This window comes from Oncorhynchus tshawytscha, linkage group LG20 (assembly GCF_018296145.1).
Source record: "Oncorhynchus tshawytscha isolate Ot180627B linkage group LG20, Otsh_v2.0, whole genome shotgun sequence".
NCBI classification, from domain to species: Eukaryota; Metazoa; Chordata; class Actinopteri; order Salmoniformes; family Salmonidae; genus Oncorhynchus; species Oncorhynchus tshawytscha.
In genome coordinates, this window is record NC_056448.1 from 25,711,640 (window position 1) to 25,726,421 (window position 14,782).

General features: G+C 42.6%; 1 protein-coding gene across 6 annotated transcripts in view; it reads right to left on the reverse strand.

Annotated features, from left to right (window-relative positions):
- Positions 1-14,782, reverse strand: part of LOC112220330 (voltage-dependent N-type calcium channel subunit alpha-1B-like) — a 227,845-nt gene that overhangs the window by 9,507 nt on the left and 203,556 nt on the right. For 5 of the 6 annotated variants that reach the window (XM_042302402.1, XM_042302406.1, XM_042302403.1 and 2 more), the window contains 11 exons: positions 11,763-11,854; positions 11,358-11,508; positions 11,114-11,241; positions 9,342-9,438; positions 6,989-7,094; positions 6,430-6,537; positions 5,184-5,344; positions 4,608-4,771; positions 4,236-4,365; positions 4,000-4,110; positions 2,715-2,753 (listed from right to left, as the gene is read on the reverse strand). In XM_042302402.1, coding sequence (XP_042158336.1) covers positions 2,715-2,753; positions 4,000-4,110; positions 4,236-4,365; positions 4,608-4,771; positions 5,184-5,344; positions 6,430-6,537; positions 6,989-7,094; positions 9,342-9,438; positions 11,114-11,241; positions 11,358-11,508; positions 11,763-11,854 — 1,287 coding nt within the window. The remainder of the gene's footprint in view (positions 1-2,714; positions 2,754-3,999; positions 4,111-4,235; positions 4,366-4,607; positions 4,772-5,183; positions 5,345-6,429; positions 6,538-6,988; positions 7,095-9,341; positions 9,439-11,113; positions 11,242-11,357; positions 11,509-11,762; positions 11,855-14,782) is intronic. The other variant, XM_042302405.1, reaches the window with a different exon arrangement.

Consider the following 14,782-nt stretch of genomic DNA (forward strand, 5'->3'; position numbering starts at 1 on the left):
CATAACCAAATTGATTATTGAGGTATACACTCTGTTGTGCTTGTTCCAAGAGTTCCTATCACACAGTCCTGGCCAGTATCTTCAGTCAGTGGATTGTACAACAACAACAACATATGGAAATAAAGAGAGAACAGTACAGTTATGTCAGTAGGAAAGTAGGAAAATAGCAGTCGCTGCTTACATTAAAACATTAACACACCACCCACTGAAACAACACAAACACTAATTCTCACAAATATCATATGTCACTTAATGGCAAGGAAGCAGAAAATGGCATACCATGTATGTATGTGGGGAACTTTCAAAGTACTAAAACACTGAACAATAGTTCTACTGTGGGTGACGTGGCTCTCGAATACTCACACCAATATGGACTTTAACTAATGTCTAAAGAGTGTCAGACAGATAGTGATCAATGTTCCCTCTAATTTTTTTTAGGCACTGTGCAAATTTCAGGACCTGCTGAGCGCAAACTTTGTGAAAACATTGTGAAAATTCCTTTGCAACTTCCGGCGTGTGCTTACTGTGAACACTGAGGTTGTACCTGCTTTAAGTTACAGTTGTAACAGTGGCCAAGTAGGCTACTGTGGCTATTTTATCATAATGTCGGCCTACCAGATTGGCCTACCATCAAAAACATTGGAGAAAATGCATCCCATAACATTTTAACATGGAAATAAATAGCTGTTATATTATTCAGCCTACAGTAGCAGCCAAGGTGTGGTGTTCAATGTAGGAGTTTTGAAATAAAACATGCAGGGCTTGACATTAACCTGTTTATCCACGTATCCTTCAGACAAGTAGGTGACTGAAAATGTTGTGTTGTTTGATGCAAGAAACCATTTTACAATATAAAATGCATTATTATTCCCATACCATTATTACAGAGAATCAGACAAATTATGCTACCCTCTGCCTATTGGCTACTTCAAGCATGTCTCAAAATACAACACTTTAAGACAAAAAATTATCTTTACCTGACTTACTTTTCAAAGATGTCTAGAAATGTATATGTTTAGGAAGCAATCACTCCTCTATTACTGACTACAAATGATCTATAACTGGGTTAATAACTCACTAACTACCAAAGGATATGAACAAATGTGCACACGTGGCTACATGCAGCTCTCCCTTTTATCTAAAAAAAAACGCATCTACTCACTGTAAGCACAGTTCAATGTAAATGGCACAAATCCATATATGGCAATGGTATATTTGCATATAGACCAACTGCAGCTCTGATTGGTTTTGTCACACTGGTCTGTGTAGAGTATGGGCTGAGTCGTGCATGTGAATGCAATAGAATCTTACTCCGATGCGTTCTGCCTACAACAAAAGCTCTTGCATAGTTTGTTTTGTTTCGATATGTTGCATTAAAAGTGGCTAATATTGCGTTGATTCGAGTCAAGATCACTTTCTGTGTCAAAATGCAAGCTGAGATCTACCACTCAGATGGTGTTTACATGAATTGCCCTGTCAGTGCATTGTTGTTCGGGACATTTAAAAAAATTATATTTCAACATTTGAGGTAGGCTATATGATCCCACCGGTAATAGATCCATTGTTGTATTACTTGTGAGGATTGAGCATACATTTAAATAATTAGCTTTTTATTTTACTGGGCTGATGGTGGCTGCATCTGATGGTCAGTCTCAGAGGAAGGAGAGAGCAGCAGACTGAGGGTCCGCCTTTCAACATCCCTCATCTCTCCCTTTCCTCCACTGACACTGACCAAAAAGGGAACCAACCGTTCCAGCTGATGGCGAATCTCAAGTCGCACCACATTATTTCTGCCTCATGCAAAAATTCATGTTGTTACTCCTATGAACAGAGAAAGTAAAATATTCCTCGATATTAAAAAAGACCCAAGCCGCTAATTATAACAACAACGCCTATAGATACACTTTCCTACTCATTCATTACTGCTGCAGTGCTTGTTGTAGCGCTGAGTGGAAATAGGAAGAACTTACATTTTATGGGTTATAACAGTGTTGAATACAAAGTGTTGACAGTGCTGAGTAAGAACTTAAACATGAAGTCAGTCATACAAACAGCAGCTCTTTGCTGTATTCATTGACAGTCTCTCTCTAGTTATGGTTTTAAACATTTTGAAATCTCACAGTATCAACTTTCCTGCTACTTTATTGCAGACACGGTAAACTGAGCCATTCGATTGGCCAGCGGTAAGCCTATAGGGCACTTGATTTGATCTCCGGGCCTGCCGGAAAGGCAGAGTTTGCACCTTCAATCACATGAAATGGTTCAAAATGGCAACAGTTCGCCTACCCGGAGCGCAGGGCAGCTGAATCGGGTGCACCTAACGCCAACAGCCCCAGACGAATGGAAAAAAAATAGGAACACAAGGCTTTATCATTTTTTTTACAGAGATGTTTGGAGATCGACTAGGAATGCCTTAGAGATGGTGATCGACTGGTTGGTGACCACTGCCCTAAAAAGTTGAATGAACTTCAAACTCCTGCGTCTCTCAGTGGGCTGATATTTTCTTCAGCACGGCAGACCTGGGGGAGCTCTGCGCACGCAGCTTAGAGGGAACATTGATGCTGAGAGTGTGTGAACTCTGGAATGGAGGGACCACAGAGGCAAACAGAGTTGGAAAAAGAGGAATGGGAGAGAGAAAGGGAAAGAGAGAGATATGTAGAAAGCGATATATACAAAGAGAGAGAGAGAAAGAGAGGCGGAACAGGTGTACATACTGCCAGGTAGGTCCCAGGTAGGTGACGAGGGTGGTTCCGCTATCAGACACAGGAGGGAGGTGGGCACAACATTAGCCATGGGAGTCAAGAGGAGAAGAGGATGGAAGGAATGGGACTGGATGGAGAGACAGGAAGACAGACTGACAGCAAAGCGAGACAGACAAGATTCATTTGGTTAGACGTGTGAACCAATCACACAGCTGGAAAGAAGGGTCCGGAAAAAGTAATCAAGAGGGAAGAAACCAAGACTCCATTTACCACAGGAGCTGGGAGAAAAATATAAAAATAAAAAGACAGAAAATGAATGTCAGTAAAACAAATTTGGGACATTAACTATATCCATAATGGATATAATAAAATTTGTGTGAAAAACTAAATTAGGCAAATGGGTCAAAAAAACATGTGGAAATGGATGTCAACATTTATAAACAGCAAGGTGATGGGGCATAGTTGAAATAAGGGTGTATTCAATTCCCCACAGACTTTTCCATCTGAACTTTTCGGGGAGAGAGATATTTGCATATTACATTATTGCGTAAATTGTATTACACAGTGTGACCATCAGATTATCATCACTTGTTTAAAACATGAATATTTTATCTTGTGTAGAATGCCAAATACTCGTTCACTGTGTTGCTGGGGACATGGCTCTACATTCAGATTGGTTGAGGAAATATTATAGTGAGATATCACATAAGGTCTCCATAACAAATGGCACCCTATTCCTTATATATAGTGCACTAGTTTTGACCAGAGTCATATGGGCCCTGGTCAAAAGTGGTCTACTGTATAGGGAATAGGGTGCCATTTGGGATTCACACAAGGTCAGCAGGATGACTTGATGGGCACTGACAGACAGCGTCTCTGCTTTAGGTAGCCTATGGCTGCTTTCACTAATTCATTTCTCCCTACCTTTATCTTGTTTCCTTCTTCTACTCTCTTTCTCTATCCTACTGTATGTTCCCTTTCACTTCTACTACTTCCCTCACTCCCTTCCTCTCTGACTATGTATCCTTGTAATATCATCATCAAGTCCTACTGACTGTATGACAAAGAATTATTTCATACCGTCAACTGAGTATTAACTGTGTTGTACGAACCCTAACCTGTATAATGTTTACTACTGTACAACTAGAATTGCCCTAATGTTGACATTGTCCTATTTGTAGAATCAATGCCCTTTGAGTTGTGCAGGCACCATGTTGGCAGCCCTGGCGGGTCTTGGTGGGGTCCTATGTGAGAGAGTTTAGGGGTACAGTAAGGCAGTGAGTGATGAAGGACTTACATTGTACTGGGAGTCCAGTCTTGGCATGGAGGCTGCTCTGCCATGGCCATCCAGACCAGAGTAGCCCCCTATATCAGCACCGTTCTCCACCTGCCTCATCTCCACTGATTCCTGAAACAACACACAGTAGGCAATTTAGGAAAAGTTTGCAACCACTAGTTGTGTGTACCAGAGGTTTAAGAGTGAATGGTTGCTTGCATATTTCCCATCTTTGGTATAATATATGTACTAAGTACCTGAGGTTTGTTGGAGTAGGGCACGTCCTCTGACTGGCCCCTCTGTAGAATCCTTTTTCTACTGCTGGACCGTTGGCCCTCCTGAGACAGTTGCTCTCCTGACTCTTTTATGGGACTTCTAGTGCTTGGTCTGAGGTTAAACACACACACAACACACACACACACAAAACATACACACACACACACACACAACACACACACACACACACCACACACACACACACACACACACACACACACTAGATTACATTATTAGTCAACATGATGTGCTACGTCTACCTGCTTTACTACATGTGTACAGTATTTGAATGTTAATCCATTGATATTCATGACTGTATGTCTGCTGAGAAAACCCCATGGATGGGCACTCACACTGCTTCCCCATTGGTTAGAGAGGTGGTGGATGGCGTGGGCTCTGCCTGAGACTCTGGTTCAGGTTGGGAGGATGGCAGGGGAATGGCTCTGGAGACTGTTGTCCCCTCCTCCTGCATATGGTTCATGGGCATGGGGCAGAAGAAGGCTGGGCCCTTTTTATTCTGCAGGAGATACAGAGAGAGGAGAATGTAATATGGTGACATTACGAATGCATTAAATTCCATCCCATTTCTAGTCCTTCATCAGTCACAGTAGTGACAAATTCAATGGATTTGGAGCCTAAAACTCCCTAATAATTTGGCCCCAAAAGAACACTATAGGACCCAATGCCTTTTCGTCTGTATGGGAAGATTTATCTCAGGAACATCCATGAGAGTCAGTCCCATGCATGAGTGCAGTTTTAAGGCCCATAGATGTGGATAGAGGGCTCACTTGCCACAAAGCCTGTTTTAGCATGGGAAGCGCCATTGACAACTTTTACTATTTTGAAGAAGTTTAGATAGCCCTCAATGGCACTGTCCATGCTGTCATAGCAGCAATTATGGCAAAGATGAGCCGTCTATACAATCCTACCTTAATTGTCCCTGTGAAGTCCAGTCCCAGTTGCTGTTCCAGTCTCTTGGCCCGGTTCTGCTTGTAGTAGTCAAAGATCATGAGGGCAGCGTAGACCTTCCCCACTGTCAGCTCTCGGTTTACAACCGCAAAGGGGCAAAGAAGCTCATTGAACTCGTCATCTGAAAGGAGAGAAGGAAGAAGGTGAGAAGGAAGAATGTGAGAAGGAAGGAGGAGAGAAGGAAGAATGTGAGAAGGAAGGAGGAGAGAAGGAAGAATGTGAGAAGGAAGGAGGAGAGAAGGAAGAATGTGAGAAGGAAGGAGGAGAGAAGGAAGAATGTGAGAAGGAAGGAGGAGAGAAGGAAGAATGTGAGAAGGAACGAGGAGAGAAGGAAGTAGGTGAGAAGGAAGAAGGAGAAGTAAGAAGGTGAGAAGGAAGAAGGAGAGAAGGAAGAATGTGAGAAGGAAGGAAGAGAGAAGGAAGAAGGTGAGAAGGAAGAAGGTGAGAAGGAAGAAGGAGAAGTAAGAAGGTGAGAAGGAAGGAGGAGTGAAGGAATAAGGAGAGAAGGAAGGAGGAGATAAAGAAGAAGGAGAGAAGGAAGGAGGAGTGAAGGAATAAGGAGAGAAGGAAGGAGGAGTGAAGGAATAAGGAATGAAGGAAGGAGGAGATAAAGAAGAAGGAATGAAGGAAGGAGGAGATAAAGAAGAAGGAATGAAGGAAGGAGGAGATAAAGAAGAAGGAATGAAGGAAGGAGGAGTGAAGGAATGAAGGAAGGAGAGAGCAGTGGAGAAAAGTTGAAGCACTAGTTGTCTTCTCTCCATTACCAGTAGATGGCATCGGAGGAGACAGAATGAGGGCGAGTGTACTGTTGTGAAGCCGTGTGTGTGTGTGTGTGTGTGTGTGTGTGTGTGTGTGTGTGTGTAAACATAGCTCCCACATACAGGGTAGACAGAACAAGCAGTCAAAAGAGAGAGTAGAATTAGCAGAAAGCCTGGCAGTTGAGCCAACACACCCCCTGGAGAAATGACTTTGGTGAAGCTCAGTGCTCTGAAGATTATTTCCTGTATTTTCTGTCTCTCTTAAGTTCTTTCTGACATCTTTCTCTCTATTGCTGTGCATTACAGTTTCTCACTCACACCCTTTAACACAAACACACACACACACACACACACACACACACACACACACACACACACACACACACACACACACACACACTCACACCCTTTAACACAAACACACACTCACACCACCAGCGTGGCTTACTTTTATATGGTGTGACCAGCAGGTCGATAGTCTTCGGAGGCAGGTTGGGCCAGACTCTGGAGATCTCTTTCCTCAGGTCAGCGTCACACAGACGCTGGGCCAGGACTCCTGTTGAGAGACAGGGACATACATCCTTACTCATTCATCAGCACCAGAAACTAATGTCCCACACATTGTATCACATGTATCAAGCACCTCAGAGTAGAGTGCTGATCTAGGATCAGGTCCCCCCCTGTCCATGTAAGTTCATACATTTTATCTAAAAGGCTTAACTGATCCGAAGTCAGCATTCCTACTGTTGATGCTTGATACATATGGCCCTAGAACGAGCAGGACGGGTTTATTAGGCCACCACCCTCTTCTTTGAATGATGACACAATATTATTGTGATTTCTGTAAGTAAACAAAACAGGTACTTTTTTTATATATACATCCTTTAAACATTTTTTTTAAAACTTGATTTATGTTTTGTATTTATTCATATTTGTCATATTCCCATTCTACTACTGTGGTTGGAGTGTGTTTTTGTGTAGAGGTGGTTAGGTTAAAGGTCACTGACCAGACGCCAGTTTGATCTCCAGAGCAGTGCGGATGAGCGCCATCAGAGTGGACGTGAAGTGCACCGTGTTGTCATCGGCAATGGGCATGTTCATCTTAACCAATCGCTAAGGAGAATAGAAACCATGGTGAGGGCCCATTAGAACACCCACGTTAGGATCAATAGCTCTTTAGGGAGGTTCTGTGTGCTGGCTGTAGAGTCTGAAACGGTCCTAATATGGACACCATACATGCTAAATGAATTGATATGTTTCACTTGAGAGCGAGTGTGGACTTCTAACGGCCAGTGGCTTCACTTAGTTTCAGTCCAGCACACAGAATCGCTTTCAAGGAACACAACAACACAAGAGACAACAACACATCCCAGAGAGGAAAGAGAACATTCAGAGCAACACTCCATGCAAATAACGTGAGAGTGAGACTATGGGTCAATGTTTGAGATGGACTTTGAGGGGGATATGCCCAACAAATCAATGCAATGTGTATTAGTACTCCTCAGAGAAATGCATGGTGAGTTCATCATCTTATGGACTCAGAGTAAAAAAATGACAAGTGACTGAAAAGTGACTTAATAGCAATTTAATAGAAACTATGAGTGGTGTGGATGAAGTGGAGTGTAGTTAGTCCTTTTCTGAATTCAGTAACCACAAAATGAGAGAACCAGTTCAGCATGAATCCAAGGCAAGCCCTGGAGTAGTATGTTTTAGTGCTGCTATGAAAGGATGAATGAAGCCATGTCTGTGTTATGGGGCCACACTCCACCTAGCCTCCTTTTGTGAGAAGGCTAGCAGAGTAGAGAGATAGGTTGCATCCCAAAAGGCACACTACTCCCTATATAGTGCACTACTTTTAACTAGGGCCCATAGGGCTCTGGGCAAAACGAGTACAATATATAGGGAATAGACTTCCAATTGAGACTCAGACATAGTGACATACATGCATGTAGAGCTTGATGCAGGGCTAATGGGGAGGCAGAATGAGGATGCACACAAAAACATGCAAAGACTGGGAAGGACGGATACTATTGTCTTCAAGCCAAGCGGAGGGGAATTGCAGATGAGACGTGTTTGTGTGTGTGTGCGCGTGCAAGAAAGCCTCCCTTGAGCTCAAGAGAGCGTACTTCCATGCGGGAGCTGTTACAATACAGAAGGAGAAGAGGAGAGGGGGAAGAGGAGGAAGAGGTGTGGAGGGCCTGACATGTCATGTAGTGCCCACTAGAGAGACAGGAAAACCACAGACTTGTGAGACCATCACCCAAACATACAAATACTGTATATACACATATAGGTACAAGCATACTGTCAAAAACACATGAACGCACACACATGCACACACACACAAACAAAGTGGAGTTAGGTAGATGAGAGAAATCCCAATACGGAGGACAAGAAAGGAAATTTAGCAGGGATTGTGAAGCTCCGCTCAGATCCTGAGGGGGACAGAGATACACAGGTACCTCTGTTCATTAGGGAGGGAGTTGAGTGAGATGCATTTTCCACAACAGCAAAGAAAGGGAGGAAGAATGAAAAAAATAGATGAAAAAAAGCATTTTAAAAGGCTAGCCTCGCTCCAGTGTGCCATGTCTCCCTCTCATTTCTCCCTATCGATTAATCTCTCAAAAGCAGAAGTTACATTTGGAGAAGCCACACATGTCAGACCCAACTAGTCGCTTGGCAGACGCTTTTATCCAGGGTACGGCTAGGTCTGTTTTAACAATGATTCATCTAGACAGCTGTGTACATCCTGGAACCACTGACAGTGGCAAACACCTGAGTACTGAACAATCGTTACCTTGGTGCACAATACAAGCTCTCTAAATGCTGCCTCACAACACAGAACAACCCATAGAGTATAGACTCAGGGAGAATGGAGAAGACTAGAGGGGAAAGGTTGTGTTTTTAATTGTATTACTTTTCTATAGGACTAATTAAAGGGAAATTCCACCACTTTTTAACCTCGTATTCATTATCTCATTTTATGTGAAACGGCACATTTGTTATACAATGAATTTTCAAAACCTGCAATGAATTTCTAGATATCTTCATGTTAATAGTGTGGCTTGTGTTCACTGTCAGTCTTAATTTCTTCTCAGGTGAACAGATCGAAAACCTAGTTTAAAAACAAAACAAGTCTAAATGGCCAGACGGAAAAGTGAGCACAGTAAACACCAAACGCCGAGAGAGGGCAGAAGAGAACATCAAGAACAGACAGAAAGAGCAACAACAAGGACACTACAAGAGCACAGCAGGAAGTGGCTGTGACAGACTGATAGAAGCTGGGAGAGATACAGGGCAGGTGGGAGTGAGTGACAGGGGTGAGAGGAAGACTGCTGGGGGAAGAGGAGGGGGGTCTACCTTGTAGGCGATTCTGGGCGGGCATTTCTTTCCCAAACCTAGTGGAGGGGACATGTGACGGAGCATCTCGTACATATCGAGGTAGGTCATACGGCCACTTCACAGGGGGAGAAGTCACAGGAGGAGATCACAGGGGTCAGAGAGAGGGTTGGAGGAATCCAGGTAAGGTAGGATGAGGGGGCAGGGGGAGTTAGAAATTACCAAAAGAACAAAAGAGAAAATGATAACAACAGAAATCTGTGTTATTTTAGATTTCCAGGGCAGTGGATTCCGGGGCGGGATGCCAACCCTGTCCTGCTTGAGACTGGGATGGATCACAGGGTTGGACAGGAAGAGGGTGGGGTGTTTTTCGGGAATTGAGATGGCAAAATCATGAGGTTGGATTGATCATGATGTGTATGTAGTATGTACATGTATATGTATGTATGCTCAGGGCAAGGTTGCAGCTTCACTGTTCAGATGTCTTCTGTTCCTGCATGCTCCGAGACATCAGCGGTAACCAAATTGAGCAGTCTCCTGGGCCTACTCTGAGAAAACCATATAGGCCTACTGCATACTGCATTCAGTATGGTGAAAACAGAGATGATGATGAAGCCTGGTCAGTATACTGTAATGAGGCTTACATTGTGGCATTGTTTTCCATTAGTTGCCATGGTTACCCACCAGCTGGTTAGTATGAGAGGTATGTGTGTGTGTGTGTGTGTGTGTGTGTGTGTGGTTGAATCTCTGGCACTAGGAGTCATTCACATTCATTCACTCTCCACTTCCCTTCATGATTAAGGGGTGTGTGGGGTTGCAAACCTTGTAGGCCACCCTATTAGGACACTTCTTCCCTAAGCCGAGAGGAGGCGAGATAAAACGCAACAATTTGTACATATCCTGATAGCATATCCTTTCGCTGTAAAAGACAAGACAGGTTAGAGGAGGTTAGGACACAAACACAACCATTTCCAATGACTTAACATGTATATCCTCCATTGTGTGCAGTCATGGTCATTGAATAAAGCCCACCTGTAGATATGGTGCAGATATACACAGAGTATAGAAAACATTACCATGACTCTTTCCATGACATACACTGACCAGGTGAATCCAGGGGGTGCAACTCAATATTAGGAAGGTGTTCCTAATGTTTGGTATACTCAGTGTATAAATAACAAGCTTGTGTATCTATAGTCATACTTGACTACAGGGTTACTGTGAGGTTATAAGTCTGTGTTCCAAATGAAACCCTATAGCCTATAAAGTCCAAGGGCACATAGTGAATAGAGTGGCATTGGGGACATTTAGGACTTCTCACCCTGCTGCATCTCAGCTTAACTTCCTATTTTTGCTCTTAGAGTTCCAGTATTTCTCAATGGGTCTGATAAATACTTTGGAAAGCAGCTGAGATGTGTTGTGTGATTAAAATAGTTTCTTCTCCCTCCACAATGACAGAATGAGAGGAGCTTCAGGGTCGTCAGGAGAGCCTAGCGGATATCGAGCAGAGTTGTGCCAACTACGCCCTAGTTGGCACTCCAGGCGCCGGCTTAACTTCACTCAGCCCCACTAAAACGGGATCCCTCCCTGCCCGTCAATCGTTGTCAAACATCACAGAGTCATCCGACTGGAAATTAGAGCCATCTTTGATTTGTCACCGACTATTTGCTATACACTTCACTATGACACTTCATGTCCCTCCCTTCACCTCTTCACCCCTGAACCTAAAACTGACGCTGTCTTGACTCAGGGGGAAAAAAATTATCACCTGGAGGAGGATTAAAGACACCTACCAGGCAGCAGGGTCGTACTCGGCCCAAACACGGACGAATTCGTCCAGGTGGTGAGGCCCCAGGATAGAGGCGTCTCTGGTCAGGTACTCAAAGTTGTCCATGATGACCGCCACAAACAGATTGAGCATCTGGAGGAAGGGACAGGGAGGTGGAGAGGTGAATGGTCCTTTCTTGCTGATCATTGGTCAATCATTGGACATTGGTCATCCTAATTGGTCATTCATTTGTGATGGCCCATACTGACCAGGAAGGAGCAGAGGAAGATGAAGGAGACAAAGTAGAAATAAGCAAAGTCACTGCCGCACTCCTTCCCTCCGGTCCCTGACAGCTTATCACACGGACGGTTACTCAGACACGACAGCATGATCTCATGCCACGCCTCACCTGTTGCACTCCTGAAAAGGGACACACACACACACACACACACATTGTAGATACACACATATACACAAACAAACACATGCAATGTAAGCACTGTATATCCATCATTGGACACTGTATATCCATCATTGGACACTGTATATCTACCACAAACACCACCATGAGCATAAGGAAAAACATGGTTATTGTATTACATTATACTGCAATAGCAATAATAGAAAGATATGTGAAAAAAGGCCTAAAATGGAGAATGTGGAGACATGGTCACCTGAACAGAAGCATCAGAGCCTGGAAGAAGGTCTGGAAGTTGTTGTGGTGATTGATGGCTGATTCCTCATTCAGCTCAATGTTTCCAAACACCTGAAGGAATCAGAAATGGCCAGCATGGCAGTTAGAGGGATTCCCTGTATGTTATCTATAGGTATGTCCTATACAGGGAACTATACAGGGAACCCCATTCGATGCAATGGAATGCTATTTCCAAAAAATACATTAGCCACGAATCATTACTTTTCTCAAATTCTACCAGAGTAGGCAGAAGACTATGTGTGTGTGTGTGTCAACACACATACTTGACCATTGATCTGAGTTTTTTACTGTGTAATGTAGTGTTGGGTTTTCACCAGACATAACATAACTGTAGCCATGTCATCAAAAAGTCAACTTATATTGGCCAAAAAGCACCTGGATGATCGTCAAGACTCCTGGAAGAATGTTGGACAGATGAGTCAGAAGTGGAACCTTTAGGACAACATGGGTCCCATTATGTCTGAGGAAAACCCAACACTTCATTCCACAGCAAGAATCTCATACCAATGGTCAAGAATGGTGGTGGTATTGTGATGGCTTGGGATGCTTTGGTGCCTCAGGAACAGGACAACTTGCTATCATTGAAGGAACCATGAATTCTACTCTGTATCAGAGAATTCTAAAGGAAAATGTCAGGTCCAACCGTCTGTGAGCTGAAGCGCTACTGGGTCATGCAGCAAGACAATGATACAGAACACACAAGCAAGTCTACATCAGAATGGCTGAAAATAAACATATTTGAAGTTTTTGAATGGCCTAGTCAAAGTCCAGACCTAAACCCCATTGAGATGTTGTGGCAGAACCTGAAACCCACAAATGTCACGGAGTTAAAGCAGTAATGCATGGAAGAGTGAGACAATATTCCTCCACAGCAATGTGAGCAACTACACACAGCAATGTGAGCAACTATACACAGCAATGTGAGCAACTACAGGAAGCATTTGGTTGCAGTCATTGCAGCTAAAGGTGGCACAACCAATTATTGAGTGTAAAGGGGGCAATTACTTTTTCACACAGATGCTTTGGGTGTTGCGTAACTTTGTTTATAAAATACATTTATTCATTATCAACATTTTGTATTATTTGTTCACTCAGGTTCCCTTTATCTAATATTTGGTTTTGGTTGGAGATCTATTAACATTAAGAGTAAAAAATATGCAAAAATAGAGAAAATCAGAAAGGGGGCAAATACAGTACCAGTCAAAAGTTTGGACACACCTACTCATTCATAATCTGAAACACAATCAAAACAAACAGCAAATGCATCCAACAAAAAGTCACAAGCTTGATGTAGTATTGTGTGCTATGAAAATGGGACCAAATACTTAACATTTGACTACTTTAATACACATACAGTTGAAGCCGAAAGTTTACATACACCTTAGCCAAATACATTTAAACTCAGTTTTTCATAATCCCTGACATTTAATCCTAGTAAAAATTCCCTATTTTAGGTCAGTCAGGATTACCACTGTATTTTAAGAATGTGAAATGTCAGAATAATAGTAGAGAGGAAGATTTATTCCAGCTTTTATTTCTTTCATCACATTCAGAAGTTTACATACACTCAATTAGTATTTGGTATCATTGCCTTAAAATTGTTGGACTTCGGGTAGCCTTCCACTGTCACGTTCTGACCCTAGTTCTTGTGTTATTTGTTTGTTTTAGTTGGTCAGGACGTGAGTTGGGTGGGTATTCTATGTTTTGTGTTTCTAGGTTGGGTTTCTTGTTTGGCCTGATATGGTTCTCAATCAGAGGCAGGTGTTAGTCATTGTCTCTGATTGGGAACCATATTTAGGTAGCCTGTTTTCTGTTGGGGTTTGTGGGTGGTTATTTTCAGTCTTTGTGTGTCTGCACAAGATAGAACTGTTTTGGTTGTCACTTTGTTGTTTTGTGTTTTTGAAGTGTTCAGTTTTCCATTAAAAACCTCTTAAGCCTACCCCCTACTTTTTCGAACATTCTGTTAAAAATCGCGCAACATTTTGGTGTCCTGCTACTCATGCCAGGAATATAGTATATGCATATGATTAGTATGTGTGTATAGAAAACACTAACGTTTCTAAAACTGGTTAAATCACGGCTGTGACTATAACAGAACGTCTGTTTCATCGAAAAGCGCAGGAGAATCTGATCACTGGAAATGGAAAAAAATATCCATGCGCCACTTCAACCCATTGTTAAAGGTGAACCGTATTAAATGAGGCCGAGGTTGCAGTACCTACAGCTTCCACAGGATGTATAGAGTCTTCTCATTTGATTCGGATTTGATTCTTGGTAGAACCGACCAAAGGGAACCGATTCCCTCCGACCACCAACTTGATGCATTGGCCCGGTGTTTTTCCGGACATTTTTTCCAGACGACCAGCTATCGAATTTACATCGCCTCCTGATGATTTTTATCGCTTATTAACGTGTACTAATACCTAAAGTTGCATTAGAAAAGTATTTCGAAGTGTTTTGTGAAAGTTTATCGTCGACTTTTTAACTTTTAAAAAATGACGTTACGTTATGAAACGCTATTTTTTTCCGTTTATCACACAGTCTTCATAGATCGATATCTAGGCTATATATGGACCGATTTAATCGAAAAAAAAGACCCAGTATTGATTATGGGACATCAAGGAGTGCCAACAAAGAAGATGGTCAAAGGTAATGAATGTTTTATATTTTATTGTGCGGTTTGTGTAGCGCCGACTATGCTAATTCTTTTGTTTACATCCCCTACGGGTCTTTTGGGGTGTTACATGCTATCAGATAATAGCTTCTCATGCTTTCGCCGAAAAGCATTTTAAAAATCTGACTTGGTGCCTGGATTCACAACGAGTGTAGCTTTAATTCAATACCAAGCATGTGTATTTTAATGAACGTTTGCGTTTTAACTAATACTATTAGCGTTTAGCGTAGCGCATTTGCATTTCCAGAGCTCTAGTTGGGACGTCTGCGTCTCAAGTAGGATCAAGAGGTTAAAAAGATGAACAC